We start from the raw sequence: 15,755 nt of genomic DNA, 5'->3' as shown, positions 1-15,755 counted from the left end.
GACGCGTTCCGACTACGCTTGCTAAAACACTTCTTTGCAGCATCAACCAGTGAGATGGCCTCGGTTAACAGGCTGTTTGCATCCGAACAGCACTGTTGACAAAGCCATACGCAACTCTTCTTACTGAACCGTTTGAAAGACGCAGGCGTTAAGTTCGTGCAAACTTCGTGGTATCAGCTTTTGCACTCGTCGCACTGCATGCCGCTTTCAACGGGATAACGACAACCCGGACGTTGGCAACTGCTTTATCACAGTGTCCGGTCATTTAAAAGGAGTCCTTTTCAAAAAGGAACGAGATGCGATGATACTCAGAAACAAAAAAATAATCAATGACCAAAAGTGAAGTACTTTAGATTGTTAGGACCAAATGTACTAACAGATACAATTGAAAATGAGGTACTCAAGAGTACCAACGACAAAACTAATTGAGAGAGCGGTAAAAACGGTACTCTAGTCGAATACTTTAACTGAAATGAATTTAATTAAAGTGAAAACAGTAATCTTGATACGTAATAAACGAACAAAACAATGAAACCTACTCAGCGAGGAACAATACCACTGTCCTTTTTAAATAACGCGGGAAATAATAACACATTGAAATTATCAAGACAGCAAGTTCTTTTTAACATCATGGAGTAGTAGTGAGGATTGAGGGAGTGTACATTAACTACGTATCAGTGCCTCAGATTCTTTGAGTGTTTGTTTTAATTCAGTCACTAATGTTGCGGATCTTAGTGTGCGAGTTATAACTGAAGGTTATGATGCTGCTTCTAGTTCTTCTCCTACACGTTGTTGCATCTGAAGTGGTTAGGTAATTGACAGTGTATGAAAATAGCTAAAACTTAGGATCCCTCTTCATCCGTTTAAGTCTGCTCAACGCACTCTTATTGAGTTCGAAACTTCTTTAGAAAATGTTAAGAAGCTCTGGTTATCCAGGGTATCTGGAGTTGATCCCCAACCGGAATACTTGAAAAACTTCCTTGATGTATGATTTTTTAAATATAATATTTCTTGCTCTAGGCTCAATACTACGGTGACATAACTATTGGTACGCCACCTCAGACATTCAGCGTTGTATTTGATACTGGTTCGTCTAATCTTTGGGTACCGTCAAAATACTGTAGCTACTTTGACATTGCATGCCTACTGCACAGGAAGTACGACAGTTCAAAGTCTTCCACTTATGTCCCGAATGGTACTGAGTTCAGTATTCGTTACGGTACTGGCAGTCTCAGTGGGTTCTTAAGTATAGATTCCCTTCAGGTTGGTTGTTGAAGCTTTAGCTCATCATATTACTTAAACAGTTGGGTTCGCTCAGCGTAAAGCGACAAACGTTTGGAGAAGCGACAAAACAACCAGGATTGGTTTTCGTCATGGCGAAATTCGATGGTATCCTTGGTATGGCCTACCCCTCAATTTCTGTGGATGGTGTTACTCCTGTATTCGTAAACATGATCCAGCAAGGTATAGTTGAATCCCCAGTGTTCTCCTTCTATCTCAGCAGGTTGGTTGTCGTTTTAATATTTAAATTACACACCAACACTTGACTAATAGTTTTCATAATTATTATCAATGTCTTCAGAGATGATATATTTGAGAACAATAATATTTATTACCTGATATGAGTCTTTTGATTTCTGACCTTCGCCTTTACAATTAAATCTATGTTTTCGTTATACCAGCACTAACTTGCAGCAGTTAGAAGTTCTGGGTTTAAATATTTGAAAAACTACCAAAAGTTGAAATGGACATCTTTGTAGGACATAAGGAAGTCAGTTTTTCTAGTTTTTTGTGGTATCCACCGTTCGCAGCGTTTAGTTTGTTGTACAAATATTGTTTTGCGTCCATTTTAGCTAATAAAAGCGGGTGTAGTTAAGTGGTGGTTTTACTAATGTACAAGGAAAACGTGCTTGTTGTTAAGGAGCACTTCTGATTAGTATTCTAGTCCAAATAGGTATGTATATTTACACGTGACTGACTAACCATCCAGTTTCATAAATTCAAGCATTAGGTCTAATTATTCTATTTTGTGTAGTATCAATATAATCTAGAAATTTGCTTGTCTAACCAAAAGTTTCCGTATTCACAACTTTTCTATAAACGTACAGGCATTACTCATCCTTAAACTGTTATAGGAGCCTAGATGCGTATGTAATTGTTTATTTTTATTATGTCGACTATGCACTCCTCGTGAACTCAAATTCTCATAGGAATTTAGAAATTTAAGCTTTCTAAATACCTCTAATATGAGCATAATTGTGCTAAATTTCGCATGATTGCGTCCTGTCGATTAGTGTGTATACTACATTTTCTTAGACGGATTTTAAATAACAAGACATGTAAACAATAGGGTCTTTCATATGCACCCGTTCAAGTTTGGACAGTCCACATTACTATTTTAGATCAGTGAAATAACATAATAGATTGATGACAATCCTCAGTACCGGTAGACAACAGTCATCAGGTTGGCTTAATGCCCTATGGTTTTCTCATTCGAATTGCTGGTTTTTAGTGTACGGAGACTATATACTAAGTTAGAAGTAAATAAACTATTCTCGTTGAAATGTTGCTTTACCATCATTCATGAAATGTACGTGCTCGTTAGTTTCGGAGGTAACACTCAAGAAAATCGGCTGTTCAGTTAGTGTTTATCCAGTGCTGTAAAATCCATCCGGGGCATTTCAAAGATTATTTTTCACGGGATGGTTGGACTCGTTAGTGGACCCCTAAATATTTTAAACTGTTCAACGGTTTAAATATCCAATTCTCTGATCAACTGTTGCAGAATTTAATAGGGTTTCTGAATCCAAAATAAACTAATGCTATTTATTCATTGAGTATTTTTCCACCATAACTTGGTAAAAAATCCTATTATGGCCAATACCGTTTTCCTATTGCATTATTAGTTTCATTAATCAGTCAACTAGTCAATTGAAAAACAAACCAAACAAAATTAGTCGTTTCCATACTGCTACATTCTTTATTGAACCTTATGTTGTAAATATGATAGTTATTGGTGTATCAGTCAATAACGTTACATGTGAAGGTTTATTATTGTCCCGAAGAGTGATGTTTAATCTTTATATTTTAGGAATATATCAGCTGTACTGGGTGGTGAACTGATGATTGGTGGTATCGATGACAAGTATTATACTGGTGAAATCAACTATGTGGACTTAATCGAACAGTCCTATTGGTTGTTCAAAATGGACAAGTAAGCTAAAACTATGGGAATGTTCAATAAATCTTATCATTTAAAGCCATTTAACTGGTTTCTTATTGATTAGTTATGTGACTTTTTTAAGACAAGTGGTTTACTATCCAAATAATATTTCCCAAACATACGTAGTGAAACATTGGTGTTAATTTAGAAGGCAAAAGACTTTCCACTAGCTTTATTACAATGTAGATGTTTTTACTGACCTTGTGTTTAAAACTCAGATTTATGACCAGCCAAGCTAATATCACCTGATAAAAAGCGACGTTAGCAAAAATATTGATGATATAACTTCTTCCCAAAATGCTTACTGGAGTGTTTTTTTATTTTTACAATGCAATGAGTACTATCCAAACCAAATAAATCCCTGATAAAACTGATACGTCTATAACATCAGTACCTTCTCGAATAGTTTATTCCATAAAACGTTTTGTAAAGCTCAGTGGACCAATTTCAAGTAATTGCTTAAATTTATGTGAGCATATAAACATAGGCTCAAAGAGGTACCGAAATATATATGTCACACATCAAAGATGAAGTTGTAAAGAGACAGAGAAAGGAAAGTGAGTATAATAAAAAAAGAAACAAAAATCTTTAAAAATTAATGTCTGAGAATGAATTAACAATAACGGTGATAATAATAATAGAAGCAGTTCACTTAATAAAAATACGACCAGAAAGAATTCTTGCAGTTAAAGAAGTTACTCATTTATGAAAGAAGTTGCAGCAGGATTGCCACTGGCTTCTATTCTGAGCTATGCCTGATAACGCCTCAAGCCAGTGTGGCGCATATGTATCTAATGCCTCCTTGTACCAATATTTACGTGTTAAAATAAGAAATAAATAAATGCACCACCTCTAGGACCCCAATCAGGGAGTCGTGAAGGACCAAAAGAAGCCAGTCCTGTACAGCTTTCTTTCATAACACGACGGCATGTCACGAACTAACCATCTCTTCGCTTTTTCCAAGCAACCCCAGCGTCAGCAAATAGTGCACGATGTGGGATTCGCTGGGACGACATTCGTAGGACATGTCCAGGCCACCGAAGTCGGTGTCTCACGATGGTGATACCAACTAAATTATTGTCGTTGTGCCCGAACACACGATGCCGAACCTCTGCATTACTAACATGGTGTTGCCACTGGATGTCAGCAATCCTTCGAAGACAACGATGATCAAACACGGAGTTGCCTATCATCCTCAACTCGGAGAGGTCAGGTTTTACAAGCACAGAGTAAAACTACTCTCACCGATGCGTTGTAGATCCGACCTTATACAACCAGACTAACATTACGAGGGCGCCAAAGATGGTTCAGTTTGTTATCAGCCTCTCTAGCTCCCACTCTGTGTGCATTTATCTCATCACCATCAGCATTTACACAGCTACTCAGACGCACTAATTTTTCGACTACCTCTAACAGCTCACTACGAAAAAAGAATGCAAACAGCCCCTTGTCAGTCTTGTAAAAGTATTTTGCACATAAAGGTGCAAGGCGCATGCCATACCTACGGACAATGATTACCAACTGACTAAGTGCGGATTGCATCGCTTGGGTATCACCACCCAGTAAGCCAACATCATCCCCACACTACAGGTCGAAAAGTCTCCAGGCGACAGATCCACACCATTACTACCTACATCCAGTAGGGCTGTTTCTAAAACATCATCGATGGCAAAGTTGAAGAGAAATGGTGAGATTGGGGGACCCTGCCTAACTTCACTGTTTGAAATGAAACAATGGAGAGATGGTTATTTGCTTTCAGTCTTCTTGAGGTACTTGTATACAAAGCTTTCGATATGTTAATAAGCTTATAAGGAATACCTTTCTTGATTAGATAGTCCCAGAAAAGTCCTGTCCAACGAGTCGAGGGCGGCCGTGGTGTCCGGAAACACTATGATCGTTTACCTGTAGTACGGCGGTGTTTCAACATTTGCGGAGAATGAGGATATGGTTAATGCATCCCCAACCAAAGCAAAAACGGGTCTGTTCTCGTGAGTCAGTCTTTCTCGCGTTTTGAATAATGCGTATAACGGAAGCTAAGACTTTGGACGCAATCAGAAATAGACTTATCCCCCGATAGTTGTTGCATAGGTGATGTGAACCCTTTATAAATATAGGGACAACTGTTGACTCATTCCATGACGTTGGTACACTCTCTAGCTCCCAAACCTTTGTAAGCAACGTCGTCAGTTCCTTAGTCACAAAGTCACCACCATCTTTAAAAAGGGCTGGAGGTAAGTCATCTGGACCCGGTGCATTGTAGCGCTTCAAAAATTGGAGTTCCTTGCGGACTTCCGCCTCATTTGGTGGATCAGTCGTCACCGGCCTTGGAGGACAGAACTATCTGATCGATGTCGCTGGGAGAGAGTAAACTAGCTAAACTGTCCTTCAAAAGAAAGTGCTTGTAGAAGCCTAGTGCTCATAAGCCTCAAGTTACTTTACTCACTATTTTCATGGCGTCATGCAATTGCAGCCGTTTCTTATCCATGCTTTCCAGTGGATTGATAGCTAGCCTTGAACCTAGCTCGGTTTTGTGTTTAGTTGCAACAGAATCCGTAACCAATTCACTGACATCGATTCGTTTATGACGATGAATTTGTTGGCCACTGGAAAGTAAGGTAAGATTAGCGCAAACAGGGACATAGTCAGATTCCAGATAGGTACTCAGACAGGAGCGACCGTTTTCTACACATCCACGCCAGCGGTAGCTGAGTCCAGCCTTGAGATGCAGAGGGAGGACTCCAGGCGGTACATCGGCGATAACGGTGCCGGAAGTTAGTGTCAGCTAAAAACAGGTTGTAGTCTGCTCAAAGTTGCAGTAGACGGTCCCCGTTATCTGACCTGTGACCAACGAGTTCCCACCGACCACCCAAACGAATCACTTCTGTCCTTAGATGCCCGACCTTTGCATGCAAGTCTCCGACTAGTACTACAATATATGTCGAACACTTTCTGTAGAGGAACATTTAATTGGTGGTAGAACTCATTCTTGATCGGATCCGGGCTACAATCTTCCGGAGCGTAAGCGGAGATGATGAAAGACATCGTTTTTCACACCGATTTCTTCGCACTTCGATGGAACGTTTCAATGTAACAGCATATAACCGACTGCTAATGGAAATCCAATTGATCAGTGCTGTCTCAGCTTTAGAGCTTAGTGTGACACCAACGCCAGAAAAGCCAGACAAAGATGCCACAGGGTCACCGGATAAGCGCACGTAACACAAGCTTTTCAAAGAGACAGATGGAGAGCGGATTTGTAGTACTTCACTAGAGTCTTGAATACGGGTCTCGGATAGACTGCAGACATCGATATTAAGACTTTCAATAGACATAGCCAACCCTATATGTTGTCCGATCTGCATTAGTGTGCGAACGTTCAAAGACGCCAGTTTGAATGGTATTCGTGGTGGTTGCATTCAACTTTCGACCAGTCAGTAACTCGAGATCGTTTAGATAGAACAGAGTTTCCACCATAGGTGAGCTGCTGTATAAGTTGAAAAATAAGGATACACCAAGTGTAAATAAAAGAGTAGATAAGTAACGTAGTATGTAAATAATAAAAATGAGTGTGAATTGTCTGGATTTTAATTGAAATGAGAATAGTATTTCCAGTAATTATCGTCATTTCATTTGTGTATGGGCTGTGATACTGCCCGGGTGCCCAAAGCGAAGCAGGTTGTTTTCTTAGGGGATCACCCGGAGTCTTCGACCTAAAGGTCTCATCGATAAGGCAATGGAGCAACGTCAGAAGATGCAGTCCCATGGTAGCCGGTGACCAACAATTGGTTCATACGCCGTTTGTTCCCTCAGGATCCAGTAGTCTGGCTCGGATATACTTTGGCCCAAGTTGCTATACCTTATTTAGACGACGAGATAAACGGCAAGTAATCGAAATAATGTTTGTTTCAGAAAGATGATGGAAGGGAATATGTGAAGCAATGTTGGAATTCAAGATGTAGAATAAGATGAAAAGTGGATGCATCTGCTTCATTGCTTCCCTTGCCAAACTACGTCACTCATAATTCATTTTCTATTGTTTGTTTGAATCCTCCAATTAATGTGTAGGACTGCAATTGATCAGTCTCTTATTGACATATGTGTATCCTGTGTGGACTGCCCTGATACTGTCTTAAATCATAAGCACTATTACCAGAGATGGATGACGACTGGCAGTGGGATCCAAGACGCTCGTTCCGTCCCATGTGGTGTATAACACCATAGCGTTTGAAGCTAACGGTAGTGTCCGAGTCCTGGCGTGAACATCAAAACTGACATGCAGGTACATCTAGCTGACGAATTCTAAAGAGGACGAAACGCCCGTCCTGGATTCCACTGCTAGGCTTCGTCCATTTCTCCTTATGCCACTAATTTTTTCTAATTATTGGTTACGACAATCATACGGACCTCAACCAGGTAATCTGCACCTACTTACACAACTCAGTCTAACTCTCAATTACTTCATAGGCTGATGCTACATTTTGGCTTGGTCTTCACAGCCTACTCCTACACCAGATATCACCCATAGTGGTAGGTTGTGGTTAGGCATACGTGATGCACGTCTCAACTATCTTATTTGTTGAGGATTCACTGCAATGCCAACCGATTTACCATCTTTACCTACTACACTGTATGTCCGACCTCATTCAGTAGTCCCAAACCACGCGAAAAGTGCGTCGGTGAACTGACTGTCAGAAATCTGCATTCTCAGTATGTGCTTTTAGAGTCCATGTTTTTGTAAGTTTATGATGTACATTGCCTAGTTCTATTCTGTAGTTTTTATTGGATTTTTATCTAAATATATGTATCTGTGTTTCTAAAATTCTCCTTCAAACAGATTGACTACTTCAGATATAACGGTTTGTCCTGACGGATGTCTGGCTATTGCCGATACTGGCACTTCGATGATCGCCGGTCCAACTGACGAAATACAAAAAATTAATGCAAGGCTCGGAGCCACTCGTCTACCTGGTGGTATTTATACCGTTTCTTGTGGTAATATAAACAATCTCCCAACGATTGATTTTGTAATCAACGGAAAACCTATGACATTAGAACCTACAGATTATTTAGTGAAAGTAATTTTCATTCTGTTTTTCCTTATACGTATAAGGTGTGTCTGTTTATTTCACCTATATCAATACACTTTTTTTCAAACTAAATATCAGTGAAAATTATTTTATTCTATATACTTGTCCACTCTACTTGGATTTCCTCGTTTATTGTGGCAAATGTGTATTTCAGGTCAATTTCTAACACTGATGTCTAGTTAGCATGAAAGTATATATGTCTGTCAGAGCTCAGAGAAAAAAATTTCGTGCGGATAAAAATGTTTTTAATATTTGCATTAACTAACCGTTCAATCTTTTCTCCACATTTAAAACCAAACAGAATTGGATAGAGGTATCAAATGACTATCATGGATTTGTTTTACTTATATGTGTATCTGTTTTTGATTAACATATGCCAACATTTTATGGATTCAGAAAGCTTGATTGGCTTTCGTCAACTTGTAAAGTAGGTGAAATGACAGCTGAATATAGAATGAGTTAAATGCACAGCAGTTTCCTCTATTCCACTTTATGGACTTTAAACACGACCATTGAAAAAGAGGATATTTGTAGGTTACTAGTATTTAATCATAAGTTCACCGGCGCAGTTTGGGATCACTGAATGAGGTTGGACATATAGAGTAGTAGGTAAAGATGGTAAATCGGTTGGTATTGCAGTGAATCTTCAACAAACGAGGTACTTGGAATGTGCATTACGTATGCCCAGCTACTGGAAGGAAGGTGGGTGGATCAAACCAAAATGTAGCATTAGCCTATGAAGTAATTGACAGTTAGACTGAGTTGTGTAGGTTGGTGCAGATTACCTGATTGAGGTCCGTATGATTATCGTGATCAATAGTCAGTGGCATGGCTCGGAGCATTCATTCTTTTTCACCATTTAGATTCTGAACCCCGTAATATCCTTCTACTTATTTTTACTGTTTATACCTAATCCTTACTACAACTGATATTGTCACTACTTTTAGTACTTTGGTATTGGTCTTAATAATTTATCTCACTGTGCTAATGTTGCGTGACAACTTCATTCTGTGCAAATATGTACGAGGTTCTACGTTGTGTACGACTTACTGGTTGATATGATTGGATATAGAAGTTGCTATCATTTATAATAATGCCCTGTAGTTAGGAGAAAATTAAAATATACCGAGTGAGTGAATCTCATAACTTGTCTGGTAAAACGTGTAATGGGTGACTACTTATTAATTGGTGTCTTGAATCCTGGTTCTACTCAAATGTTCTTCCACGTTAAACAACTACTCTTATTTACGCCTGTTAATCCTCATAGGCCTCCCACCAGGATTCTCCATCGAACTCTGTTCTCAACGATCCTTTGCAGTTGTTTCCAATCGCTATTCATTCCTTTTATTTCTGCCCCCCCCAGTTCTGGACTCAATGTGTTCCTTGATCTTCCTCTTTCCCTTTTCTCTTCAGGATTCGGAGTTAGGGTTTGCCTCGTGATTCAGTTTGGCGATTTCCGTAATGTGTGTTCTATCCACTTTCAGTGTCTTTTCCTGGTTTCCTCTTCAACTGGAAGCTGATTTGTTCTCTCCAACAGTAGGTCGTTGCCGATGGTATCCGGCCAACAGATATTGAGAATCTTGAGTAGACAATTGTTTACGAACACTTGTAGTTTTTTGATAATGGTTGTAGTAGTTCTCCTAGCTTCAGCTCCTTACAGTAGAACTGCCTTGACGTTCGTATTGAAGATTCCGACTTTAATGTTGGATGACAGTTGTTTCGAGTTTCATGTGTTCCTCAATTGTAGGAATGCTGTCCTTGCTTTGCCGATTCTTGCCTTTACGTCTACATCAGTTCCTGCTTGTTTATCGATGATGGTGTCCAGGTACGCGAAAGCTTCCATCTCTTTCAGAGCTTCTCTATCAAATGTGATTATGTTGGTTGTGTTTGAGGATCTTTCATTTTCTCTTGTAGATGTTGAGGCCTACTGTTGCATAAGCTGTTGCTACACTGGTTGTCCTCATTCGCATTTGTTGCTGTGTATGGTATGGAAGAGCTGGGTCATCTACGAAGTCCAAATCGTCTAGTTGCATCCAATCTGTCCATTGTACTCCGTACTTCTCAAATGTGGAGGTCTTCATAATCTGGTCGACCATCAGAAGAAAGAGAAAGGGAGATAGCGAAAAGCCTTGTATGACTCCGATCCTCAGTTGGAATGCGTCAGCTGTCCTCCATGCATGACTTTACGGTGTAGTCCGTCGTATGAATCCGTATGGTGTTGACGATTTTCTCAGGTACACTGTAGTGTCGAATAAGCTTGCATAAGGTCCTCCTCCTGTACTCACTGTCAACCCGTTTCTCATAGTCAAGGAAGTTGATGTATAGTGACGGTTTCCATTCAGTCGATTGTTCAAAATGATCTGTGGTGTTGTCATTTGGTCTGTACACGATCGATCCTTACGGAATCCAGCCTATTGATTTCGAAATTGGGTGTCTATTAAATCTTTCATCCGATTCAATAACACTGTTGAAATCTTTTCCTGGCACTGATGCTAGTGTGATGCCTCTATCAGGCAGTCAGCTACAACGTAGGATCAGGCCCATATGTACATCAGTCCAAGTTGCCACACCTTATTAGCACAACAAGATGAACACCGGATTCATAGAAGTAGTTAATTCAATGGTGTTAAAATTTAAAAGAAAGACTGCATATAAGAGTAGGGTACAGAAAGAAAGAATGATATGAAGCTATTTTATTCTCATAGTTTAAAGGAAGACAGAGAGTGTATACACCTACGCCATTGTGATAGATTCTGAGCCATGTCACCCAGTGTCCAACCATTGGTTATGATAGTCACGCGAACCCCAACCAAGTAGTCTGCATCTGTCAACATGGCTCAGACTGGAAGTTAGTGACTTCAAGGACTGATGCCACGTCTTATTTTGGCCTCCCTAACTCTCTTTCGCCCGCCCCCAACACTAGTCTGCATTGCGCGTCGTGGTAATCGGTGTTTAGGCCTACTCAACACATGGCCCGACTATTTCAGTCGATGAAGATTCACAACCTCATCAACTGGTTTACCATCATTCCGTAATACCCTGCGTCTAACCTCACTGTTACTTACCCGGTGATCCCAGCAGACGCCAGCAATATTTCTAAGGCATCTATGGTCAAATACTAGTAGCTTACGTGTATCTTCTACTCTTAATGGCCATGTTTCGCTGCCGTAAATTAAAACAGGACGGACTGACGCGCAGTATACTCGCCCTTTTAGTGATAAACGGATATCTCGCCTTCGCCAAAGGTGACGTAAGTTGGCAAAAGCCAAACGAGCTTTTCGAGTCCGTTTAGAGATTTAGTCAGACACCAACCTGTTAGGGCTAATCAGACTTCCAAGATAAATGAAGTTGTTGACATGTTCGACTACTTCACTCCTTATCCTTAGTTCAGGTGTTGACACAGATCAGTCCTGAAGCAACAACTTGCACTTAGAGGGAGAGAAGCGTATTCCAAACATTCTGGCATTGTTGCTTAGTGCTACCAAAAGACTGCATTTTATCAGCGTCTTCACTAAACAGGACTATGTCATCTGCGTATTCTAAGTCAATAAGTTGACCTCCTGGTAGGTCTATGCCCGAAAATTCAGTCGACGAGAGCGTTATTTCCATCAGTAGGTCTATGATGAAGTTAAACAAAAATGGAGAAAGTGAACAGCCTTGACGGACACCACTTGAGGTTACAAAAGCAGATGACAGTTCGCCATAAGCTCTGACTCGACTGATCGTGTTCGGGTAAAGAGCCTTCACTAGGTTTATGTACTTGTGGGGTACGCCTCTCAATGACAGACACTGTCACAGAATGTCGCGGTCTACCGAGTAAAATGCTGCTTTTAAGTCAAGAACGACCACCTCTATAATTCTCACACTTGCTCAGATCTTTCTTTCCATCCTGTTGGCACTTGTGCTTCGTTTCGAATCTTTCTGAATAGGACGTGAAACGTGTTTAGAGTCAGCTTCAAGTGATATGTTGTCTGTTCCTTCTTTATTGTAGTCTTGATATGTCTGATGACCATGCTAATTTCTTCGATTGTTGGTGTGGTGACCTCTATAGTAAAGTCTGTACGTGTTGCTTCGAAACCTGGTGGGTTCAATGGGACTGGTCTATCACAGAGTCGTACGAAAATGCTCCACCCACCTGTTCCGATGTTCTTGAATCTAAGTGACGGGCTTGCCTTCTTTGTTCTTGACTATTCGCTGTGGTTTACAATATTTCCTTGCTAGTCTCTTCGTTGTGTCATATAGTTGTCTCATATTTCCTCCCTTTATAGCTTTTCCCACCGTCATTGCAAGATCTTCCGTGTACTTCTGTTTGTCGGTTCTACTGCCCCTCTTTACTCCCTTATCCGCTTCTGTGCATTCAGTCTGTGCCTCGAGTCCTGTTCAGATTATCTATAGAAATGCATTCTTTATGATGGTCCTCCTATAGACCCTGAACGTTTTCACATGTTGAAGTTAGTGCTTCTTTGGTTCCTTTCCAGTTATCCTACATAGTAGTTCCCTCTCCTTGGAGTAGACCTTGTCAGGTTTGGAACCTTTTATTGAGAGCTATCCTTAATCCACAGAGTTTGTCAGTATCTTTAAGAAAGGCGGCGTGTAACCTTTGTAATGCTGTTTCTCCATTTGTCCAGTGCTTCTTTAGCTTCGGTTTGACCTTGGCAACCACCAGTCACCACCACCAGGTGGTGATCCGAAGCTGTGTCGGTACTTCTCTGTGTTCTTGCGTCTTCCATTGTTCTTCTGAATTGTTTAGTGATACAGATATGATCGACCCGGTTCTCTGTAGTGTGATTCGGTGAGACTCACGTAGCTTTGTGTATGTGTTTGTGGAGGGAATGTATTGCTACCTATAACCATGGTATTGAAGGCATATAAGTTTGCAAATCTCTCACCATTCTCGTTTTTTCTTCCAGTTCATGTCATCTCATGATATCTTAATACCTAGTGTTATCCACTCCGACTTTGGCGTTTAGGTCTATCAGGATGATCAGGTCTTTTCCTGATCACTTCGCTATGATCGATTGCAGCCTCTCGTAAAACTGATATTTATTGTCGTTGTTGCTATCATTGGTGGGTGCATAACATTGGATAACATTCATTATGATCCCATCTTCTTTGTTTTGAAGGGTGGTTTGATGATTCTGGATAAATGAGATTCCCATCGTAGAAGTGCTTTTTGTGGTTGTCTGGACAGCATTGGTGTGATTCCTTGTGTGTGCGAAACACATTCTCCCTCATGAACAGAGCACAACCTAATCACTGATTTCGAAAACCTCCAAGTTGTATCTTTTGATTTCCGCAGCTATTTGACTGGTCCTTTTAGTCTCCAACATTGTCTGGACATTCCATATACCTATAATAAATGCCGCTCTGGTTTTGAGAAGGGACATTAGCCGGTGACTTCCGATGCATCTCGGCTTTCATCATGAGGCGTCATAATTCTTCTGAACGTAGATCCTTTAACTCCCATTACATTGTATAGATTTTTTCTGGTTAGTGTTTTTTTAGCAGGGTTGTTTTCTATGGGATGTGGTTGCTGACCCCATATCTAACCCTCCTTTTTTATCCGGGTTCGAGACCGGCACTAACCGTAGAAGAGCTACAGGTGAAGTTAATGACTACTACTCCTTGTGTGTAATTATCTTTTATTGTGTCGCTACGTCTATATGCATTTCTTTTCAGTAAAACATGTTTGATTGTTTCTGTGCATGATTTTGATTTCGATACAGGTATCCAAAATGGGTTCTGAGATTTGTCTAAGCGGTTTCATTGGATTGGACTTGCCGAAGAGGAAATTATGGATATTAGGAGATATATTCATAGGTAAATTTTATACAGTATTCGATATGGGCAGAAACCGTGTCGGTTTTGCGAAAGCTCTTCATCCAGATTCTCTTCATCGTACAAAAACTTATATCCCTATGATGCGATTATTCCCTGCTCAATCAGTTCCACAAGCGGCTTTAGAAACCCCAAATGGGGTGTTCGCCTTTCCAAACTTCTTTTAGATGAAGTTTGAGAAAATGATTACTCCGTTCCGATGTCTACCGACATGATGCATCTATTTTATTTAAAAGAGAGTAATATTTATTATTCATCGTTGATAATCTACATTTTTAACTATTATGTGACTTTCCTCTATTATCCGGTTTTTTCGTCTCATTATTGTCATCATTACCTTTTGCACCTTTTTGTTAATCCCAAAAATGTTGTATTACACCTTATCTAAATCTTGTCGTGTTCAATCGCAAAATTAAACGTAACTTGTTAAATCGCGTTTCGCTAAACTTGCAATAACCAAACTGTCCACTTTCTTAAAGCAATTTTTCATTCTAACTTCAGTCGTATTGTAGCATGGCTTAGAATATTTTCAGGTAGCTTGTACATAATACTCCTGCAGCGAGGTTTGTATTTGTAACTCAGACCTAGACATAGTCTCTCGGATGAACAATATGTAGTTCCCTTGGCCTCCATGCAGAAATAGTGTAGCTTAAAGTTGTGTATGAATCTGTACTGAGTTACGTTACTTCTGTTCAGTTGTTTAATTTTAAGGTTCTATAACGGTAGGATTTTCAACAATGGAGCTTCCAATAACTTTCCAGATAAAGTTATCAGCACAAATTTCAGATAGAAATAGGGCATTCGTATCTATGCACAGATGATTAACACCTTGTTCTGTTGACCTTTGGTTTGGTTGGACAATGACGGCAGAATGTTTCATTTCTAAATACTTGTCGCGTAGAGTAGTAACTAGTTGGTCAGTGATTATGGTATCGCTTTAGATCAAAGATTATTAATGAAGTTACATCACTACTATGAATTTACATTGTGTTATCTAATGTTTGGCGATACAGTTGTTATGACGACTTAAATCAACGACCTCAGTAGGTACGACTTGCTAAGTAAACAAAACTTCTACTTTTGCTTCACGACATTATTACAACGGATTCGTTAATCAACCCTTAGAAGCCAGGTTACACGACTTGGTTCTAAGGATTGGTGAAAGTCGGTCGAGTGACTATTCTGTACATTAACAATACTTTGTGGCTTTTAGAAGTTAAAATCCAACTTCGCTCAATGCTTTCCGTACTAATACTTGGTAGTTGAGATTGTAGTGTGTTTAATCTATCGGGTTATAATGTAAGTTGAGACAGTCTTTATATTGAATGCAGTTGAATTTTGTCAAAATCTCTGGACTATTTCAAGTAGTATTAAATCCTCATAGAAATAACGGTCGTTCTTTTTGATGATTGTCCGTATTACAGTTGTCCACCTGAATTACAACAGGAGATTAGGTTTCATATGGAACATCAACAAATATTTTTTCCTAACCTAATGAAAATAATATTTTTGTAATATTTCTTATCAGCCAAGCCGGTCTCATGAGCTTTTGGGGTGTGCTGGGGGTTCACTACTAGTCATTTTGCTTTAAGAGAGTTTTATCGACT

The 15,755-nt window shown here is 39.8% G+C and overlaps 1 protein-coding gene across 1 annotated transcript; it reads left to right on the top strand.

The window, feature by feature from the left end:
* The first annotated feature begins 635 nt into the window (after positions 1 to 635).
* MS3_00009776 (uncharacterized protein) lies at positions 636 to 15,043 on the top strand. Its single transcript, XM_051218177.1, has 7 exons — positions 636 to 811; positions 847 to 985; positions 1,021 to 1,263; positions 1,305 to 1,504; positions 3,092 to 3,214; positions 8,058 to 8,298; positions 14,037 to 15,043. Exons 1-7 carry the CDS (start codon positions 759 to 761, stop codon positions 14,313 to 14,315), a joined length of 1,278 nt encoding a protein of 425 aa, XP_051064169.1. The 5' UTR covers positions 636 to 758; the 3' UTR covers positions 14,316 to 15,043.
* The last annotated feature ends 712 nt before the right edge of the window (positions 15,044 to 15,755 follow it).

The sequence above is a fragment of the Schistosoma haematobium genome, assembly GCF_000699445.3.
Source record: "Schistosoma haematobium chromosome Unknown HiC_scaffold_9, whole genome shotgun sequence".
In the NCBI taxonomy this organism is placed as follows: domain Eukaryota; kingdom Metazoa; phylum Platyhelminthes; class Trematoda; order Strigeidida; family Schistosomatidae; genus Schistosoma; species Schistosoma haematobium.
This window is presented reverse-complemented; position numbering and strand designations above follow the sequence as displayed.